Source organism: Rattus norvegicus, chromosome 13 (assembly GCF_036323735.1).
Source record: "Rattus norvegicus strain BN/NHsdMcwi chromosome 13, GRCr8, whole genome shotgun sequence".
NCBI lineage: Eukaryota > Metazoa > Chordata > Mammalia > Rodentia > Muridae > Rattus > Rattus norvegicus.
The window spans coordinates 46,028,763-46,048,647 of NC_086031.1; the positions used below are offsets into that span (position 1 = coordinate 46,028,763).

Consider the following 19,885-nt stretch of genomic DNA (forward strand, 5'->3'; position numbering starts at 1 on the left):
ACCATTTTGTCTGTGTTTTATAGAGGCGTCTAATGGCAAACATCCTCACTCTTTGGGTTTTATTAGGTAGGAGACAATGCTTGAGAGTCCCAGGATCACACATTTGTCATAATACCCCTGCCATTGGAGGGATCGTGTAGTGACATCCTCAGGAGCCACTCAGAAGTACAGTGGTCTGTCACAGTAGAAGACTGTCAAAGAAGTAAAGATTTCAGCAGCCATGGAGGGTCCTGGCAGATGCTGGCCCTGTATGTGTTAACCCTATGTGTTTTGAACACACTGGTCATTTCCCAAAATCCCTCTCCCATCTAGCCCAGTGTTTGTTCAAACCTGTTAACCTCTTACAAGCACTGATGTCTCCTTGAGATGTTTGTTTTTCCCGTACCTTCTGGGAGACCACTTTGACTCCTGAGTGGCTTCTCATTTTTACCGCATCAGTTCTTCTCCTAAACCTCTAGGTTTTGAAGAACTCCAGGCTCAATCTCCCAATCTCCCTACAACCACTAACTAGGTGAGTTCATTCCTCGTCTATGAACACTGTAAGTTACATAACTTCTCCTTAAGCTCTAGCTACCAAGTCTAGCAGCTGGCTTGATAGCCAAGATAACATCATAAACTGATGTGCAAAATGGTTTTTAAAAAGACATGGCCTCTCTAAGAGTGTGGCCTGCTGGGTCCTCCATGCCCTGGAGGAGCTGAAAATGGTGGAAAAGGACCTCAGGACAGAGAGAGATCGCACAGGACTGCTGGACAGGTGGCAACTGCCACCAAGAAGCATTAGAACAAAGGATGCTGGGTTAATAAATTGTTTTCATTCATTTAAAAAAATAAAAAAGAAAGACATGGCCTCAGACTTGGAAGATGGCTCAGTGGTTAAGAGCACTGATTGCTTTTGCAGAGGTCCTGAGTTCAAATCCCAGCTCATAACCATCTGTAATGGCATCTGATGCCCTCTTCTGGTGTGTCTGAAGATAGCTACAATGTACTTGGGCAACCCCTAAAAGGGTCCTGACCCATAGTTTGGGAACTGCTGCTCTTCTCAGAGATGGGAGGCCGAGATAGAAGAATCCACCAGAAGTGAGCTTGGTTTGTGCAGCAGTAAAGGACCCTTCTCAGACAAGATGGAATGACAGGGACCAACACCTCAAGTTGTCCTCTGACCTCTACAGGTATGGTATAGCATATATGAATTATATAAACCTTAGTTTGCTTCACAGGTCCTTTCCCATAATGCATCTGATCTTCATATATTCCTTTAATCATGTATAGGCTTGGTGGTGAATAGCGATTTTCCTTAAGACAATATGTCTTATTATATATATATATATGTATATATGTATGTATGTGTATATATATATATGTGTGTGTATGTATATATACCCTAAACCAGTCCGGGCTGGATGGGCCCATTGTTCCAGACCCCAAGGTGTTTCAGGATGTGTTTGGCACAGAATGTAAGTTACTAAGGGTTGCTAGGGAGCTCTGGGTTACCAGTTGCTTTATTTAGGGAGGGGTGTGCAGCTTGATGTCGGCAGGGTCTCGGCTTGTTAAGTACCTTATGCATAGCCAAGTTGAGTCTTCCCTGTGCTTGCCTGCCTCAAAATGGCCTCATACCGGCATGGGTCAGATGCCTTCAGCTTAAGACTATCACTTTTCTCTCATACTGAATCCATCAGCAAATTCTGTCAGACCTTCCGATTGAACTCATCATTACCATTGACACTGCTTTCAACATGGCCCAAGTCACAGTCACCTCTCCAGTCCTGCAGTTGTATCTGAGCTGATCTCAGTCCCACCGCCTTCAAACGGCCAGAGTGACTATTTCAAACGTGTGAACCATGCCATGTGATGGTCTGTCAATAAGTTCATGTCCCCCAGAAAAACCTACATTCGTACCCCAGTTATGTGACCTGGGCCAGGATAGCATGCCACCCCTATTTCTTGCCACTGTCTGTCTGCTTTGTGGTCCAGACCAGCCTGCCAGCTGCTTGTCAGATTCTATGAAACGTTCCAATTCAAGGCCCTCTCCTGGTCTACCTGACACCCACCCGCCTGGCTTGCTCCTGTGTGGCAAATGTCCTCTTGGTAAGATAGCCAGAGCATCTTTAGCCATTCCCACGCCCACCCCTGCTTCTTAACAGTACTCCATCACCCTGTGACATGTTATATATTTACCCGATGCTTCTATGGCTTTGACCTTGCAGTCCTTGTGAGGCAGGGACTTGGCATTCACTGCTGAAACTGCACCTAAGCCTCTGCTTTGAGCATGGTAGGTGTTTTGTTTTTGTTGTTGTTGTTGTTTGTCTTTTGAGTAAATGCAATCTCTGCAAGAAACTTGTGAACTGAGGATATAGCACAGTGGGCAGAGCGCCTGCCTCCCCTGTGTACTCTAAATTTGATCCCCAGACGCACATAAACTGTCTGAGGTGATGTGTGCCTGTAATCCAGCACCTGGGGTGTGGAAATAGGAAAATCGGGGGTTCTAGGTGATCTGAGCTACATAGCAAGATCTACTCTACCTCGGGCAATGTAAAACCTGTTTCAAAAAGACAAACAAACAAATAACAAAACAAAGGAGCCCCTTATGTCACTGTGTCTTCCTTTAGGGAGCAAGGAGTACTGGTGGCTTAGATTCCCAAGTCTGCAGAAGGAATCTGGGAACAGGGAGACACTCTGAAATGACAAAGGTCTTTTTTTTTTTTTTTTTTTTTTTTTTTTGGTTCTTTTTTTCGGAGCTGGGGACCGAACCCAGGGCCTTGCGCTTCCTAGGCAAGCGCTCTGCCACTGAGCCAAATCCCCAACGACAAAGGTCTTAAGAGCTAGAAGTGCAGCTTAGTGGTGAGTTTTGCCTAGAATACATGAAACCCCAGGTACCTTCTCTAGTATTGCCCTGGATCTCAAATGTGTACTATATTCATTCATTCATACATACATTCATACATACATACATACATACATATATACATACTACATACATATGTACCTACTACATACATGCATATGCAGTTGTCATGTGTGTATCATATATGGGGGGTATGCGTTTGTGAGTGTGTGCATGCATATCACGTGAACCTATAAGAGAGACCATCTCTAGAGCACTAGACCATTTGGTCTTAAGTATAAAGGGTCGACTACCCTTCAAGATGGATGACACACTTACTAGGCTTAAAATACTTTATTTTTAGGAAAGTATCAGATTTGTCTTAATTTATTTTCTGTATTAACACATCAATCGTCATCAATGTAGGTATAACCAGCGATTCTTCTTTCTAGATCTGTATAAAAAGGATGTTTTCTCGAAAAACTACAAGAAAAATACAACCGCTTTCTCTTTGCCCAGGTCAGTCACCATAGTTAGATTTTAATTTGGCTAGCATGAGGTACTTTTATAAGTATTTATAAATATAGTTAAAAGGATTTGCTTAGGCCACCGGCATTTCAAAGTTAAATTTGTTTGACTTAGAGTTTGTACCAAATGTAGATGACTTCTAAGCTGCTTACGGTGCTTTGAAAGTAATAAAAGTAAAAACATGAACATTTGGAAGGCAGTTCCCATGTAGGGCACGTAGCAGATGCTCCACACACTCTTAATTCTCTCAGAATTCCTGTGAGGTAGGGTGCTTTTAGAAACGCCATCATACTGGTAAAAACAAGCAAGGCTGGAGATGCTTGGGGGACAGGGGCTTCCAGGGTCACAGCTAGAAGGCTAATACCTGGTCCATCTCTGCTCTGCTGGTGCCTAGTGTGTGAACTACAGCCCTTGGGACCATGGTCCGCTTGACTTTCACATGAACACATGTATATGCCCAGAGAACGCACAGATAAACTGTAACAGAACATTCTGTCCCTTTCAGAAGTCTCCGTGACAGCCATGTTGGTGATTCCAGAAGCCTTGCACCCAGCCCTGTCCAGGCTGGTGTAGTCTCTGATTACTAACCTATGTTGTGAATAGAAGTGGGCACTCCTGACACACACTGATTTCTGCACACTGACACTGCTCTCTGTATACTGCGCGGCTTGAATTATTAGGCAATCCTAGATTTATGTGGAGAAAAAAAAAAGATCTTGACACAGTATAAAATTTTCATCTATAAAAGGTATAAAATTCCAAATGGGCGAATTTTTAAAATTCGTCTGTACCTTGAGGATCTCGGTAAAGAACAATAGGATGTCCATTTCATTCTCCCTGTGCTTTCTGAACCAATTAGCATTGCTCATCAGCAGGGCGGTGCTGGGAAACCCATCTGTTCCCAGCAGCACAGCTTTTCCCATTTCTGTGCCTTGGACTACCAGTGGGCTGCCAGGAGAACTGAGGGGAGGAGCCCAGCAGGATTCTGCCACAGAAATGCCACCACCTTGGTGCCATGAACACTCCTGAACAGCTTCTAAGGCCAGAATCATCAGACATATGAAACTGGAAAGTGATGTTTTGAGTATTGCCTTAGTTTAGTTACAAATTATTTTTTAATCTGGGTGGTAGTGGTACACACCTTTCATCCCAGCACCTGGGAGGCAGCGGCAGACGGATATCTGTGAGTGAGGGTGGCCTGGTCTATAGAGTGAGTTCCAAGGCAGCTTGGTCTACAGAGTAAGTTCCAGGACAGCTGGGGCTGCACAGAGAAATGTCATCTCAAAAAAAGAATAATAATAACTTAAGTCTTAGCCATGGCTACTAGCTCTCATGAAGATTTAACAAACGGCTTTCTAGAGCTTGTCTGAGTTAGCCCGGTGCAGCACTGAACTAGGGTCTCAAAGTGAGATTCAACATTTCCTTTGTTGTCTTAGGACACCAATAGACCGATTTCTGCAGGAGGGATGTGAGGGACTTGGGACCTTGGGTAAGTGAAGAACACATAAATCCTTTCCACATGCCAGAGGGTTTTGATTAATTTAAAATATATCTATACCTAGCAATGATTAATGACATGATTTTAGTATGTTTCTTAAACCTCAACTAAACGTGATCTCAAATGCAGAGTTTAGCCCATGCTCGGGGTGGCGTGTGGAGAGGCGTGAGGGCTGTCTTTCATCCTCCCATCTGGTTGTCAGGGAGAAGTCCGAACCAGAGAGGAAGACAGCTAAAGTGTCAGGCAGGTGCTGGATTTGTCCAGGGAAGACTCAGGGACGGAAGACACAAACAAGGTGGCAAGAGAAGCCTCCCGTAGGACCCTGGCTTCCTGTGTCAGTCTGGTCACCCTGTTGCCCAGAAGCTGAGCTCTTCACCTCTGGTAGCAGTCAGAGTTCTCCATACCGAGGGCTTTGTCTTGGGTAAGAACTACGAAAGAAAACATAAACACGTAGCAGATGTGGGCGGCCCCAGCTTCCTCCAGAAGGGCAAGCAAACTTGGTGGTTTTTCTGCTGTTCTGGTGCTCACATGCGCGCCCACAGTCTGACAGGTACACTTGTGTGCCTGTGCGTGCACGTGTGTGTGCACTGTGGGAAGTCAGATCGAGATCAAGTTCTGGTGAAGTGCTAACAGGGACAGTTGAGACTAGTGTCTAGGGCTGGGGGGAAAAGCCTGTTTGTTCTCCATAAGAAAGGAACATGGGAGGGGTTGGGGATTTAGCTCAGTGGTAGAGCGCTTGCCTAGGAAGCGCAAGGCCCTGGGTTCGGTCCCCAGCTCTGAAAAAAAAGAACCAAAAAAAAAAAAAAAAAAAAAAAGAAAGGAACATGGGAACTGTTAGTCATTCCATGGTCACAATCATCATCATCGTCTCTTCCTCCTCCTCTGCGTCTTCTTCAAGGGCAGTCTTCATTGAGATATTGATTATGTGCGTGTGTGGTGGGGAACATGCGTGCCACGGTCAGTATTCGTGTGGAAGTCGGAGGACAGCTTACAGGAGTCAGTTCTCGCCTTCCACCGTGTGAGTCTCAGGGAGTGAACTCAGTCTTGGGGGGTATCAGTATGACCCTTACGTGCTGAGCCATCTTGACTGTCTATGTGACTGTTAAGTGTTAACACTGTGAAGTGACCCTCTCTATAGAGGGATTGGCTAGACAGAAGCTACCACCTGCCATCTCAGAGGCTGTTCTGGAAAGCCGTGTGGCCTCTCTTACTGGACCTCTGTAGTCGAGTTTTGATTTCCTCGTGTTGCGTTTTTTGTTGAGACAGAGTCTCACTGTGTACCCTGTCTGGCCTGGAACTCACTCTGTAGACCAGGCTGACCTGGAACTCACAGAGGTCCACCTGCCTTTTGTCTCCCTAGTACTGGGATCAAAGGCCTGTGTCACCACATCTGGCTCTGCACTTAGTATTAAGGTGAACATGGCCACTTAGAGAGAGAGGGGGCTGTGAGCAGTTCTTCAATCTTTGTGTTATTCTCTTTTCTCAGAGAGAGTGCTGGCTCAGCTTGGGTACCTTCTGCTAACAACTGCCTGATGCAGGGCTGTAGTCATTAGGCAAGGGCCTTGCAGTTACAAAAACAGACTTGGTACTACCTCAGCCCAGGTCTCTTGGGAGCTCTTCCCTGCTATTTGCCCCCCTTTCCCCCAAAAATTCTTTTCAAAGGCACAATTTCGACAAGAATCAAAACCCCAAACTGTAAGAAAAGGGCTAGTTAGGCCACTGGGCTAACTCCAGCCAGGGAGGCAGGCTGTACCCTCTCAGGCGCTCAGATTTTGGCACTAGGATTCACTCTAAAGGGGTTCCAGGAAGACAGGTTCACTGTCTGTGCCGCTCTGCTAGTGGAGAAGCCATGAGTCAGCCTGTTCACCCGCTCTTGCCTTCAGACTCCAGTGGACAATCACAGGGAAGCGGGGAAGAGGGGAAAGGGAAGCCTCAGGAAAACAAACACTTCCTTGCATTTCATTTGGAGCATAACAGCGCTTCCGACTGTTAGACTCCCATTCTTTCCCCTCCCTGCTCTGTTTCCCCCCTCTGTGTAGACACGAATTTTCTTCTTACCTGATGAGAGTTCAGGATGTATCCTGTGGAAAAACAGGAGCAAGATGTAGAAGATAAAAGCCAGGCAGCCAAAGATCACGCCACAGACGAGGAAACTGTAAGTGCCCTGGGCCTGAAAGATCTGCCAGAGAGGAACACAGCAGCCATTAAAATCCCGCCTGATGGTGCATGGGAAAATGGCTGCCTTGGGCCCTGGTTGGCTTCCTAGTCAAGTTGGGGCCATCCTACCAGATGCAAGAATGTGGGGGAGGTCTCCTCAAAGTTACAAATCTGGTGAAGACATGAATCCTGCTGTAAAGCCAGCGTTGCACCTGTCTATACTACATATATTCTTTCAGATCTGTGTTCTAAGACTTCCTGGAAGACATTGTATGATCACTGACGTTTCATTGTATCTATCTATCTATCTATCTATCTATCTATCTATCTATCTATCATCTATCTACCTATCTATCTATCTATTATCTATCTATCTATCTACCTACCTATCTATCTATCTATCTACCTATCTATCTATCATCTATCTATCTATCTATCATCTATCTATCTATCATCTATCTATCTATCTATCCATGCACACATCTATCTATCTATCTATCTATCTATCTACCTACCTACCTACCTATCTATCTATCTACCTACCTATCTATCTATCTATCATCTATCTATCTATCTATCTATCATCTATCTATCTATCTATCTACCTATCTATCTATCTATCTACCTATCTATCTATCTATTTTTATTTATATGCGTACCCTGTCACTGTCTTTAAACACATCTGCAGAGGGCATCGGATCCCATTACTGTGAACTGCCATGTGGTTGCTGGGATTCGAACTCAGGACCTCTGCAAGAGCAGTCAGTGCTCTTAACCACCGAGCCATCTCTCCAGCCCAGTTCATTGACATTTCAAACATATGAGATGCCATAAGCCTAGCTGGAATTCTGGTGAAGGTGTGTGTGTGTGTGTGTGTGTGTGTGTGTGTGTGTGTGTGTGTATCATCTTTTAACTTTTTTTTTTTTTTTGGTTCTTTTTTTCGGAGCTGGGGACCGAACCCAGGGCCTTGCGTTTCCTAGGTAAGCGCTCTACCACTGAGCTAAATCCCCAGCCCCTTAACTTTTTATTATGAAATTTAGAATGTGTCAAAGTAGCAAATAGAACTTTTATAGTCCACCAACTTAAGAAATCACACCACGTCAAGTATGGTGGCTCACAGACCTTTGATTGGCAGATCTCTGAGTTACAGAACACCCAGGGGGCTGCACAGAGAAACCTTTAAAAACACAAAGAAAGGAAGGAAGAAAGGAAGGAAGGAAGGAAGAAAAGCAAGCATGCCAATCAGACCCCAGACATGGCATTTCAGTGCGCAGATATCCAGAATGTAACCCTTCCTCTCTGTCAGGCAGGAAGGCAGAGAAAGGAGGCTCCCGTGGCTGTGAGGGCATGGGGTGGGGGACTACACAACACAGGCTCTGCTTCAGTGCTGGCTGTGACTGAAAGCCAACTGACCTAGGGCAAGCTGTTAAGTGTATTGATGTCTCAGGATCCTGTGCTGTAAAGACTGGCATCTGTGTTACGGTAGTCAAGGAAAGTAAATTGGTTTTAATGTTTGACTTCCTGGGAAACAAATGTAACATGGTCACTTTGAAGGAAATCGAGGGAGTGGTCAGGGCAGGCACGACATGAATGGGGTCCTGGGTAGCGTTGCTATAAACTGGGAGACAGGGGCCTGGGCAGGATGGATAAGGAACACTGCCGGCAGCAGGGCACACTAACTAGGCTTTGAGAGCCAACAGCATTCCCATGGGGGCCCCCTGGCCCCAGGCCCAGACATCTCTGTTTGCTTTGGATTCATGCATTTGGTCATTAAGGTCTCCACATCCCACATGCAGAGACCTGGTTTTTGAGTCTGGCTGGCTTAGAAAAGGAAACAGCCCCAGCCTGGTGGGTTCCTGCAGGCTGTGCCGGAACTCAGGAAGCTTGGACTTAAAGGTGATGGCTATATCTTCTCACCTGCTTAGAGGAGTAACCCCCAGCCACCCCCAGAGGACCCCACCTACCAAGCCAACCAGCATCTGCAGGACCATCTCACCAATTCCTGCCCCAGTCACCAGCACCGTGGTCGCACAACCTGGCCAAATGAGAAGGGAAGGTTGAGTGAGAGCAAGCTGAAGAGGTGGAAGTGAGCTACGAGAACCCAGAGCATTCTGGGATGCCTCTGGAAGGTGTAAGTGACCACTGCATGTAGGACATGTAGGACCTTGTTACCAGAATGGCATAAGATTGGTAAGGTTGGGGTTGGGGATTTAGCTCAGTGGTAGAGCGCTTGGCAAGACCCTGGGTTTGGTCCCCAGCTCCGAAAAAAAAAAAAATTAAAAGATTGGTAAGGTTGAATGAGCTCCAACTCTGGAACCTCAGAGTTGAGAACAGCAGGAGTGGAGCCGTTCCCTACCTGCCTCTACCTGCTCTGGACCGGGTAACCACAACACTCTGCTGAGAGCCATGGGCACGGGGTCACGTCACATAAACACCTGGAGATCTCCATGCTAATGAGGTATGTGGATGAGCATTTCGTGGGCATTTCTTTCCGAGAAAGGTATTTAATCCCTGGTTCACCCTGAGTAAGGTATATGCATTCACATCCACCATGGAATAAAGCAGTATGAACAAGCGAGGATTCTTCATTAAAGATCTCCGTGGGGAAGGCCTGAGTCTTACAGAGCATCACCTAAACTCCAGAGGAAGATCTTCTCTCTTCCAGCCCCTACTTAACTCTAATTCTGAATTAGACCAGGTCCCCCAGTCCTGGGCTCTCTGCCTTCTCTCTGAGGAGAAGCATGGAGCAGGGACCACAGTTCCCGACTCCCAGTGGTTGTCACAGCACCCAGGTACACAGGAGACTGGGAACCACAGCATTCAACGCAGAATCTTCTGTTTCCCCTTCTGGTCTGTCAAAGGAAAGCACAGACCATGGACCACCGGTTTTGGACTCTGTTCTGCCCTCTTCCGGCAGCTTGCCAGTGGTGTTCCAGGAACCCCAGTGGAGAAGCAGGGTGCAGTATGACACCATGGGTTCCTAAGTCACCTTGGACTTTGACTACTTTGGTACTGTTTCTATTCTACTGTGTGGATGTCTCTTGTTCTCAAACCTTCAATCACTCATAGAGTTCTGTAGCCTGGCATGCAGGACTTGTCTCAGTCTGATCACAGGCAGCCTTTCCAGAAGGATCTGAGACCTTCGGAACCTAAGCTTAGCACCAGACATGGAATCCAAGGCCAGTTACAACACCCTCGCCCTTTGCCCCTCGACACATCTTATGGCTTCTCTAGAGTGCTGACCCAGGACGGTACTTCAGGACAAGTCTAAATGTTTTGTGTGCTTTGCAAGGTCATCTTTCACACTGCTGGCTCCCAAGCTACCTTTTGGCCAGGATAAACTGTGATCACAGCCTGTGTCACGGCCTGACTCTGATTGGTCCGTTACCTGCCTGCTGAAGATTCTCCTTCCACCAGTTTATGGGCTCTGTCTGAGTTTAGATTTCCTTTGGAACATCTTCCACAGTCCCCACACCTGGAATGGCAGCTTCTCCTCTCACCCTAAGTGTCCCTGTTCCCCGCACAATCTGACTGCACTAGCCAATGGCCTTCTGTCTCCACCAGACAACATTCCAGGAGGGTTACAGCTGCCCCCCCCCTTGGTTCCCTGGCACACATCAGAGCTTATCAGTAATACTGTGGCCAAGGTTTGCACATCTGCTGAAGGCTGTACTTCCTTCCAGATCTTTCTGTCTCCCTCAAGCTGATCCCCGCCCTTCTGCCTGAGCTCGAACCTTGTCCCTTGCACATCCTTCCTCCTTAGCAACCCTCCTTTCCCATCCTTTTCTCAGTCTAGGGCAGCTCACATCTGATCAGATTTCTAGATTGAACACTGCCCGCCCCCATCTCTGAGTTCCAAGCGCTCCAGTCTGTTCTGTGCATTGTTTTGAAACACCCGAGATCCTTCTGAACATCAGGGATAGTGCCATAAACTTAGAGGTAGGGAGGCCTGCAAGCTGCCAGGAATGCCAAACAATCGAGAGCTTTTTCTCCCATGCCGAGCATTCCTACGGGGTCAGCGTTTGGTTTGGGGTTGTTTCTGTGGTGCTGGGGAGCAAAGCCAGAGCCTTCCACATGCAAGGCAAGTACTCTGCCGTTGAGGTACAACCCAGGTCAACAGAAGTAAGCAGCTGCCACCTCCTCTTTCTCCTCCCCTTCCTTCTTCCTCCTCTTCCTTCTTTTTTTGAGATCAGGTCTCACTATGTAGCTCTGGCTGGCCTAGAATTCATGGAGATGTGTCCGCTTCTGCCTCCCAAATGTTACTTTTACAGGTGTGAGCTACCATGTGACAGACAAGAAAACTGAGGCTCTGGGGCCTGAGAAATGGCTCAGCAGTTAAGAGCCCTGACTGCTCTTCCAGAGGTCCCGAGTTCAGTTCCCAGCCACCACATGGTGGCTCACAACCATCTGTACTGGGATCTGATGCCCTCTTCTGGTGTGTCTGAAGACAGTGACAGTGTACTCCTATACATAAAATAAATACATCTTTTGTTGTTGTTGTTTTTTTTTTTTTTTTTTTTTTTTTTTATAAAAAGGGAAGAGAGAAAACTGAGGTTCAGTGAGAAGAAATGATGTCACTTGAGGTCATAGACCTGCAAATATGGAGGAGGTAGGACTGATGTGTGTATGGTGACCTCGAAGCCTACACCCTTTCTTTGTCCCTTTCTGGGACTGCGTTGGAGAGGATGTGGTGCAGAAGCTGTGTGATAGGTCATAGAGCAGGGACAGGCCAGCATCAGTGGAGCACAGAGGAGAGGGCGCCCTTTCCACAGGGGTCAGGGGTATTTCCTGGAAGTGCATGAGGTTGGAGTTGGGGAACAGATGGAGGCAGTCTAGACCGAGTGTGGCTGTGGCCAAAGCGTGGTGGCTCAAAGTGATTTCTGTGTCACCAAGGAACTCCAGGTAGTGAGTGTGGCTAGACTGCAGCCCTGAGAGGCTCTAGAGAAAAGGAGCTCCCTGGCGGGTATGGAAGCCACTGTGCTGCAGCAGCATGTGACACCCCCACACTTCGATGCCATCAGAACAGGCCACCTCTCCACTCGGAGGAGCCTGGGCCCAGGGCGTGTGGAACCGCAGGGGGACACGATGCTGGGCCAGTGCACCAGATGGAGAGAAGACCGAAGGGAAATGAGACAGGTCCTGACCTACGAAAGCAGTGAGGGGACTGGACGTTGGACAGCCCAGCACTGTTGAATATGCCAAGCGAGTGAATGATGAGAAGGGCTGGCTCTAAGCCCCAACTGTGGGGAGTCACGGGAATATGGAACTGAGTGGTCATCCAGCAGAACTCGCCATACTGGACCAGCAGCTCGTCTCTCAAAACTGACATGAGGGGGCCGGAGAGATGGCTCAGCCGTTAAGACTGGCTGCTCTTCCAGAGGTCCTGAGTTCAATTCCCAGCAACCACACGGTGGCTCACAACCATCTGTAATGGGGTCTGATGCCCTCCTCTGGTGTGACTGAAGACAGCGACAGGGTGCCCATATACGTAAAACAAATAAATAATAAATCTTTAAAAGAGCCTGACATGAGGGGCCCTGTTTCCTCACTTAATTGACTGAGAGTCTGAGTACGTTGTTCCCCAGGGAGTTGCTTCCCCTGCTGCTGGGATGAACTGGGGAAGGGACTGTGTCTCCTGGGCATGTGCCCTGTTCTCCATCCTGTTCTCAGTAGCCCTCAGACCTGTTCTCAGGATGGGCGCTGACACTGGCTTGATGATGCTGTTTCTGCCTTCACTTCCATCGAGGTCAGGGCTGCTCCTGAGAATCCCCCGATTTGAGATGCATCTCACCCACCTGTCGAACCCACTTGGAGGACCCAGGAAGCCAGAAACTCGAAGCCACTTGATACCTTGAGTCATTTTACCACACGAATTGTTTTTCTTCGAAGTTACAGACCAGACACCAGGACTGCCAACATGTCAGTTGTAGATCCATAAACAGTACAGTGAAATCACAAAGAAGAAAGAAGGAAATGGATGAGGAAGCCACAGGCTTCCCTGAGGCCTGTGAGGACACATGCAGGACACACAAGCCACGGACAGGACATCCATGACCAAACATGCCTGCTCCTGCCCGTGCCAGGAGGTGTTTCGATTTTCCTGGTATAATGAAAGCCCAGGCCTAGAACACAACAGCCAGCTGGGGTCAGAGGGGAGGTGTCCACCAGCAGCAGGAATCGAGTTCTAGTTCCCTCTGCCACTTACCTTTATACTGGAGGATGTCCTCGGTGTAGGCAAGCATACTGGGGAAGGTGCTACTCAGAAACAGCCCCAGGCTTGCTGTCCCCACAAACAGGAAGTTGACATTGTAGGAGAGGATAAGCATCAGGAGGAATGTCACCACCACTCCCACCTGTCACGGCGGAGGCAGAGACAGAGGCAATTAGAGGGGCCATGAGGCTGGGTGTCTTGGAGAAAGGGAAGGAGCGCTCCGTCAGGGGCATCCTCGATGGCTCCAGGAGAACGGTGTGGCCCATGCGCCACCATGTGGTCTCACTGATACCTGTCACGCTCCTAGTTTAGGGTCTAGGAAGTCTAGGAAGTTGAGATGCCTGTGCGCTTGCACCTCCCACCCCAGCACCCGGCAAACATTGGGGAATGAGCACTGAGGCTCCCCGATGTCTTCTCTGAATCCAGGTCATCAACATTCCCTCTCCTGGTGGTGGAGGTGGGTGGTCTAACACCCCACTCTTCCGTTCTCTTCCTCCTGAGCGCTAGTGTTGAGTGAGAAAGCCATGAGGCAGCAGGATGGGTGGATAATGGTTTCCTACTCCCTGGGAATTCAAAACAAGCACCCAGGAGGATCAATGACCATGGCAACCAGCTTGGTGCCCCTTAGATTTGATTTAAACCCCACTGGACAAACCCGAGGAGTACAGTGTGACCCACGCGCTAGCTCAGATCGCCTGCTCAGATCTCTGCGGCTCAGCAAGGTCTCTACTCCACAGGCAGATTTTTTTGCTAAAACAACCTAGTTTCTAAGCTCTTTAAAAGAACGTTTTTATGTAAGCGTCGAAGGCTTTCTACACACACCGCAGCTGGGAAGAAACCAGAGCCGCACAAAGCTTGGAGTCTGCAGCCCCTGCGGCAGGTCCTAGGTCCTAGGTCCTATGTGTGTGTCTCCAGTCGTGGAGCCCTAAAGTAGCTGTCTCTGTGAACCCTACATTCTTATCTTTACACCAGTACTTAGCGTGAGGCCTCACGCTGGGACAAATGGCTGAGGTGCCCATTTAATATACCAAAGTGTACCTGACCACCACATTCTCCCAGCATCCCTCAGTCCCTGCCTGTCACAGAGTACGGCTGGTATACCCTACCCTCTACCCTAAACTTCTCCAGCTCAGGGGCTGGGGCGCCCTTCCCCGCAGCTGCCCTTCCCTATATAATTTTAGTTACATGGTGTATTTTTGGTCTACCCCTTACTTTCCTGGCCTCTTGGTCTGGCTCTCCCCTCTTCTTCCCCCATCCCCTCACACAACTCAGGGTCATGGGCACTCTGGACTCTCCCAGATGTCCCTGCCTCTGGCTGTGCGCTCCCTTTTATCTACAATAAACCTCTCCTCTACCATACTTAGGAGTAGTCATGCCTACCTTATTCTCCCCCTCCCTCACCTCTTCCTCCCCCATTCATCCGTTCAGTTAGCAAGGGGCTGCCCAGCCTGTTGGTGAAATGATGCAACAGACTTCAAACTGTTGAGCTTCCAACAAATGCTAGACGACTCCCCCCAAAGGCTGGGAGACAAACCCAAGGCTTGGTGCGTGTTGGGCAAGCACTCAACCACTGAGCCAATGTTCTGTGTTCTATAAAAACCTCATGTTCTATACCAGGTCCTAGCTCGGTAGGGAAAATGTTCGTGGGTTTGTGCTGTGCGTGTAGGTCAGAGTTAGAACACTTACCCTGGGTACCCAAGGTCCTGGGTTTGATCCCCAGAGCTACAAGACCGACAACATTCCAGGTACATATCTGTCCGTTTCCAGGAAAATATGTACACAGACCTAAAAATCACAACTAGTCCAGAACCCACGAGGCCTGGGCAGGCTGAAAGGAAGGGACCTTCAGGGAGTCACACAGACCTTGGAGGATTTTGCTCACATTGGCAGGGGGGGTAGCGACCCCAGTACAAGAACCCCATTAGCTCTGCCTCACGATCTCCCAGAAGGGATGCATTCTAGAATCACCCCCTTCCTGCCCTAGAGAAGGTCACCAAGAAACAGTGGCTGAAGATGAACCTCTTCTCCATAGAGAGGCAACTTGCAGGACTTCCTTCGTGTGGTAAAAACGTAAGGTAGTGGGCTATGGTGGCGCACACCTGTAATCCTGGGGCTTAGGTGTCTGAGGCAGGAGGACTAGGAATCGAAGCCTGAGCTATGTATAGTAAGATCTTATCTCAAACAGAACCAGAAAAGCAGGGGCTGGAGAGATAAGTCCCAGTTAAAGAGCACTGGCTGCTCTTTCAGAGGGCATGGGTTAAAGTCCCGGTACCTACATGATGGCTTAGGGTCCTCTATAACTCCAGCATCAGGTGTTTGATGCCCTCTATTGGCCTCTGTGGGCACCAGGCATGTAAAAGGCACAAGGACAAACATGCAGGCAAAGCACCCATACACAACCCCCTGGAACCCACATAGAAGTGGAAAGAGAAAAGCCAAACCTTCAACATTGCTCTCTGGCCTCCACACATATACCATGGTCCATGTGCACCCCCTGAAGTCTCTCTCTCTCTCTTCCCTCTCCCCTTCCCCCTCCCCTGTCTATCATACACATACACACTACTATTACTATTAATACTAATACTAATAATACTAATATTAATAATAATAAATTAAAAGAGCAGAAGTCACAGTTATATCTATGGTTCCAAATACAACATATTTTTTATCTGGCAAAGATGACCGTACATCTCTATTCTTTCTTCCTCTTACTCAGTTCCCAAGCATGGCCAGGATTCTGTCCTGGGGCCTCTGTCTCTCCCATTCGCTATAGCCATAAGCTTCAAATGTCTCCATGCCAGCGATGATTATTATTAAAGCCGTGATGTTGAGGGTTGGGGATTTAGCTCAGTGGTAGAGCGCTTGACTAGGTTCGGTCCCCAGCTCCGAAAAAAAACAAAACAAAACAAAACAAAAACAACAACAAAAAAAACAAAAAAAAAAAAAAACAAAACAAAACCGGGATGTTGGTCCAGAACTCCAGACGGGCATATGGAGCTGTCCTACAGATGCACTGTCCCTTGGACCACTGACAGTATGCTCTGAACGTGGACTTTTCTCTGTCTTTTTCTGCCCAGCAACTAACTGTACATCCCGTTCCTTCCTTCTCTGCTGCCCACTGGCTGTGCTCAGAGCCTGGCTCCAGGGTTCGGTACATAGCTCAATGGCATAGCACATCCTTGGCAGCACCAAACCCACCCCCCACCCCAAGGACTCAGCTTACAGGTGAAGCAGGTATTGTTGCTGGAGTCTGCTGGACACTGATGCCGCTTAGCAAGAGATGCTGAAAACCACCCTGACCCAATGGTGGGCCCAATGGCACTCAGAACTTGTGAAGCTGTGAAAGCCTTTGACTAGCACCAAGCGCCTCCTTGTGTGCTTGCACGTGAGCAAATGAAACACTCAGCTCTGGGGGGCGGGGGGATGCTTCTCTGTTGTCATTGGGATTTCTGAAGGCCTGCAGATAAAGGCTTGGTCTTTAGGGTATTGTCATAGCTGCTTTAAGTCATTGGTGGGAGGACTCTGTGAGGAATCCTTACTTAGGTCACTGGGGGCATTTGTTGAAGGGACTATGCTGCTTCCCCTGTGTCTTCTTTCCTGGCTTATGACATTAATGACAGGCCCAGCCCTACTCCAGTCTTTGCTTTCCAGCCTTCCATAACTAGATCAAAGACTAGAGCACCCCACAGTGAGAGGCAGAATAACCCTTTCCTCTGTATAATTACCTGACGCAAGCCACCATACTGATGGATATGGTCCTTGAATCCTGTCCTGTCCACACTACCCATGAAACACCAGGGAAGTCTTTCTGCTTAGCTGCGCCCTCATCCAAACCCCTCTCCCTCTCCACTATTCTGCACCGTCTCCCTGACTAAAACCAGGAACATCTTATTTACTTATTTACTATTTATTTATTTAGGGACAAATTCTCTCTATGTAGCCCAGGCTGACGGTGAACTCAATCATCCTGTCTCCCACCACCCACCAAGTGCTAGGACTGAAGGGGTGCACTGCCATTACATCTAGCCGAGAAGCCTCCCTCCCCCTCCCTCCCTCTCTTTCTTCCTTCCTTTCTTTCTTTCTTTCTTCCTTTCTTTCTTTCTTTCTTCCTTTCCTTCTTTCTTTCCTTCTTTCTTTCTTCTTTCCCTCCTTTCATGTGCTTTGCCTGCATATATGAGCACCACATGCATACAGTGCCTGAGGAGGATAAAAGAGGGTGTCAGGTACGCTGGAATTGGATTTACAGACAGATGTTAGCCACCATATGGGTGCTAGCAATCGAACCCAGGTCCTCTGGAAGGGCGGCCAGTTATCCTAACCACTGGGCCATCTCTTCAGCTTGGGAAGTGCTTTCTTACCATGACTCTCCCAGAAAAGAAGTGAGTTCTCAATCCCTGGAGGTATTGAAACACACACTGACAGTTATGTCACAGAAGTGATCCAAGCCAAGTGACCTTGGTGGAAGGTCAAATTAGATGTACCCAAGGGATTCTGGTATCTGGAGTCCTTTGTCACAGTGGCATAGACAAACATCAGGACACAGATCTTAATCCGTGTTTGACCCAGCCCCTCCTCCCAGCCAAGCCAGTTCTTTCGCCTGACTACACGCTAGTCTGGCCATCTAAGAATCTCCTGGACAGCCGCCAAAGGCAAATCTCCAGTCAGGCCAGGTGCACTGACTCTGGCACCCTGCTCTGCTGGCTGCAAGGCTCCAAACAGCTGGGTGCTTTGAGAAACACAGGAGGACCAAGGCTGAGACCTCCCTCCCTCCTAATCCTTGCAGATGTCAGCTGGGTTCTACTTTCCATTCCATAGCAATCACCCGTGGTCCTTTCTGGTCATGCTCTGAAGGATGTAAAATCAAAGACCCAGACAGGGAAGGAACCTTTCCAAGGCTACACCAGCAGGCTCCTCGTCCTTGATCTCCATCTTTCCTTTGGCAGCATCTCACAGCTCTATTTCTGCTTCTTTACTTTTCTGGCAGAATACGATCCCAAACAAACAAAAGTCTTGGGCAGTGGTAAGGCTCAAATAGACAGATTCTGTGTTTCTAAGAAGGGAAAGGAGGCCACTTGTCCACTTACCACATTGATGAACACCATGGTGGCTGGCCTCATTCTTGAGGAGACTGGGATGGAGATGAATCGGCCCAGAGTGATGAAACCCCAGAAGAGGCTAGGGAGGTAACCAGCTGACTTGTGTCCAATAGAGAGCGGCTTCTCCACAGCATAGCTGTACACAAAGGCTGAATAAGCGCCCTGTGGAGAGGGGAGAGAGCAAGCCTCACTCAAAACACCAATGCCTCAGCTGGGGCAGGAGTTGGGAGGGCTGCAGAGGCCAACTGGTCCTGTCACTGGTGGCTCAGCCCAAGGTGTCCCAGGAGCTAAGATCACTTGGTGCACTCACTTCCAAGCTGAGTACAGAATGGATGCCACAGTAGCACCTGGGATGTCACCGGGCCCCATGGGGATCCCCACAGGGCCTGAGCAGACAGGCATGGCTGGAAGGAAAGGGGCTTAGCCTCTTATTTCACAGATGAAGGAGAGAGAGGAGGCAGGCCCATGTTCACCCTTGAGGGGAGCAAGTGAACCAGGTCTGCTGTGAGCTGGGCCACGTGAATAGGGCCTTCTCTTAGGAGTGTCCCTCCTTCAGCGGCCAGTTACAGAGGTCATCCATTGAATGGACACCTGACGGAGTGTGTTTATCATCACATTAGCTTGGGAAGCCCCATTTGTACCACAGGCCAAGAAGCCCCAGGGTTCATATAGTGTGGCCTCTCACAGGGCCGAGAGCTTTCAACAATGTGGGTCACAGCTGGGTATGGTGCATTTGAGAGAAGGACGAAGAGTTCAAAGCCAGCCTAGGCGACATTCATCCTGACCCAAACAAAGCAGAGCAGCCAAAACTGAAAAAGCTTGGGCCATGCAGAATTGGAAACAAGACACCAGCCAGAAGACCCTTTTCTAGAATTAACAAAAATAAAATCGATGGCAAGGACAGAGGAGTCCTTTCTCTAGGGCTATGAGCCCTGTGGGAGATGGGCAGGACACTGATTCATTGCACTGCAGGAAGTCCTGAGGACCTCCATGTGCTTCTCTCTCGTTGCCATCCCAGACTTGGGTCATAGGGCAAAGGCCTCTTGGTAGAGCATGCCTGCCTTCGGAGGAAGGCTCACCATCATCCCGTCTGTCATGAACAGGACCAGAGCGGCTGTGATGTGGATGGCGAAGAAAGAGCACGGGGCTCCCCGGAAGTTCTTCCTCTGGCAGCAGCTGAACAGGTCCTCCTGCCCTGAAGGAGGCACAGAAGGGCAGGGTAGCATCAACCTCTGCTCCCTACCCTCTGCTCACCCAGTCAGGACAGTCCTGGCAGGGGCTGCCGGCTGCCTTCACCTCTCTAGTTTCAAGCACCTATGAAGAGCAGCCATGTTCTTTGCTCACTCTGAGTGGAACTAAAGATCATAGAGATCAAGTGACACCCACCTCCCTAAAGGTAACCTAGGAAAGAGTGGGTAGGATGGAGGCTGTCTGCCTTTTTCATTCTTTCGGCCAGCCAGCTCCATCACTTACCTCAGAGGCTGCCAGGGCCAAAGATTGTTTCTGAGCACTAGCCCTGGGATTTGGGTTCACCTTCTGGTGTGTGGGGTCACTAAGGCAGCCAGAATGGATTA

General features: G+C 48.6%; 1 protein-coding gene across 5 annotated transcripts in view; it reads right to left on the minus strand.

The window, feature by feature from the left end:
- Nucleotides 1-19,885, minus strand: part of Mfsd4a (major facilitator superfamily domain containing 4A) — a 47,313-nt gene that overhangs the window by 13,442 nt on the left and 13,986 nt on the right. For 2 of the 5 annotated variants that reach the window (XM_006249791.3, XM_063272533.1), the window contains 6 exons: nucleotides 19,391-19,506; nucleotides 18,300-18,473; nucleotides 13,210-13,357; nucleotides 8,969-9,039; nucleotides 6,906-7,026; nucleotides 3,161-5,275 (listed from right to left, as the gene is read on the minus strand). In XM_006249791.3, coding sequence (XP_006249853.1) covers nucleotides 5,220-5,275; nucleotides 6,906-7,026; nucleotides 8,969-9,039; nucleotides 13,210-13,357; nucleotides 18,300-18,473; nucleotides 19,391-19,506 — 686 coding nt within the window. In that variant the 3' untranslated portion in view covers nucleotides 3,161-5,219. Of the gene's footprint in view, nucleotides 1-3,160; nucleotides 5,276-6,905; nucleotides 7,027-8,968; nucleotides 9,040-13,209; nucleotides 13,358-18,299; nucleotides 18,474-19,390; nucleotides 19,507-19,885 lie in introns of those variants that run through there. The other 3 variants (XM_063272534.1, NM_001109069.2, XM_039090963.2) reach the window with 2 other exon arrangements.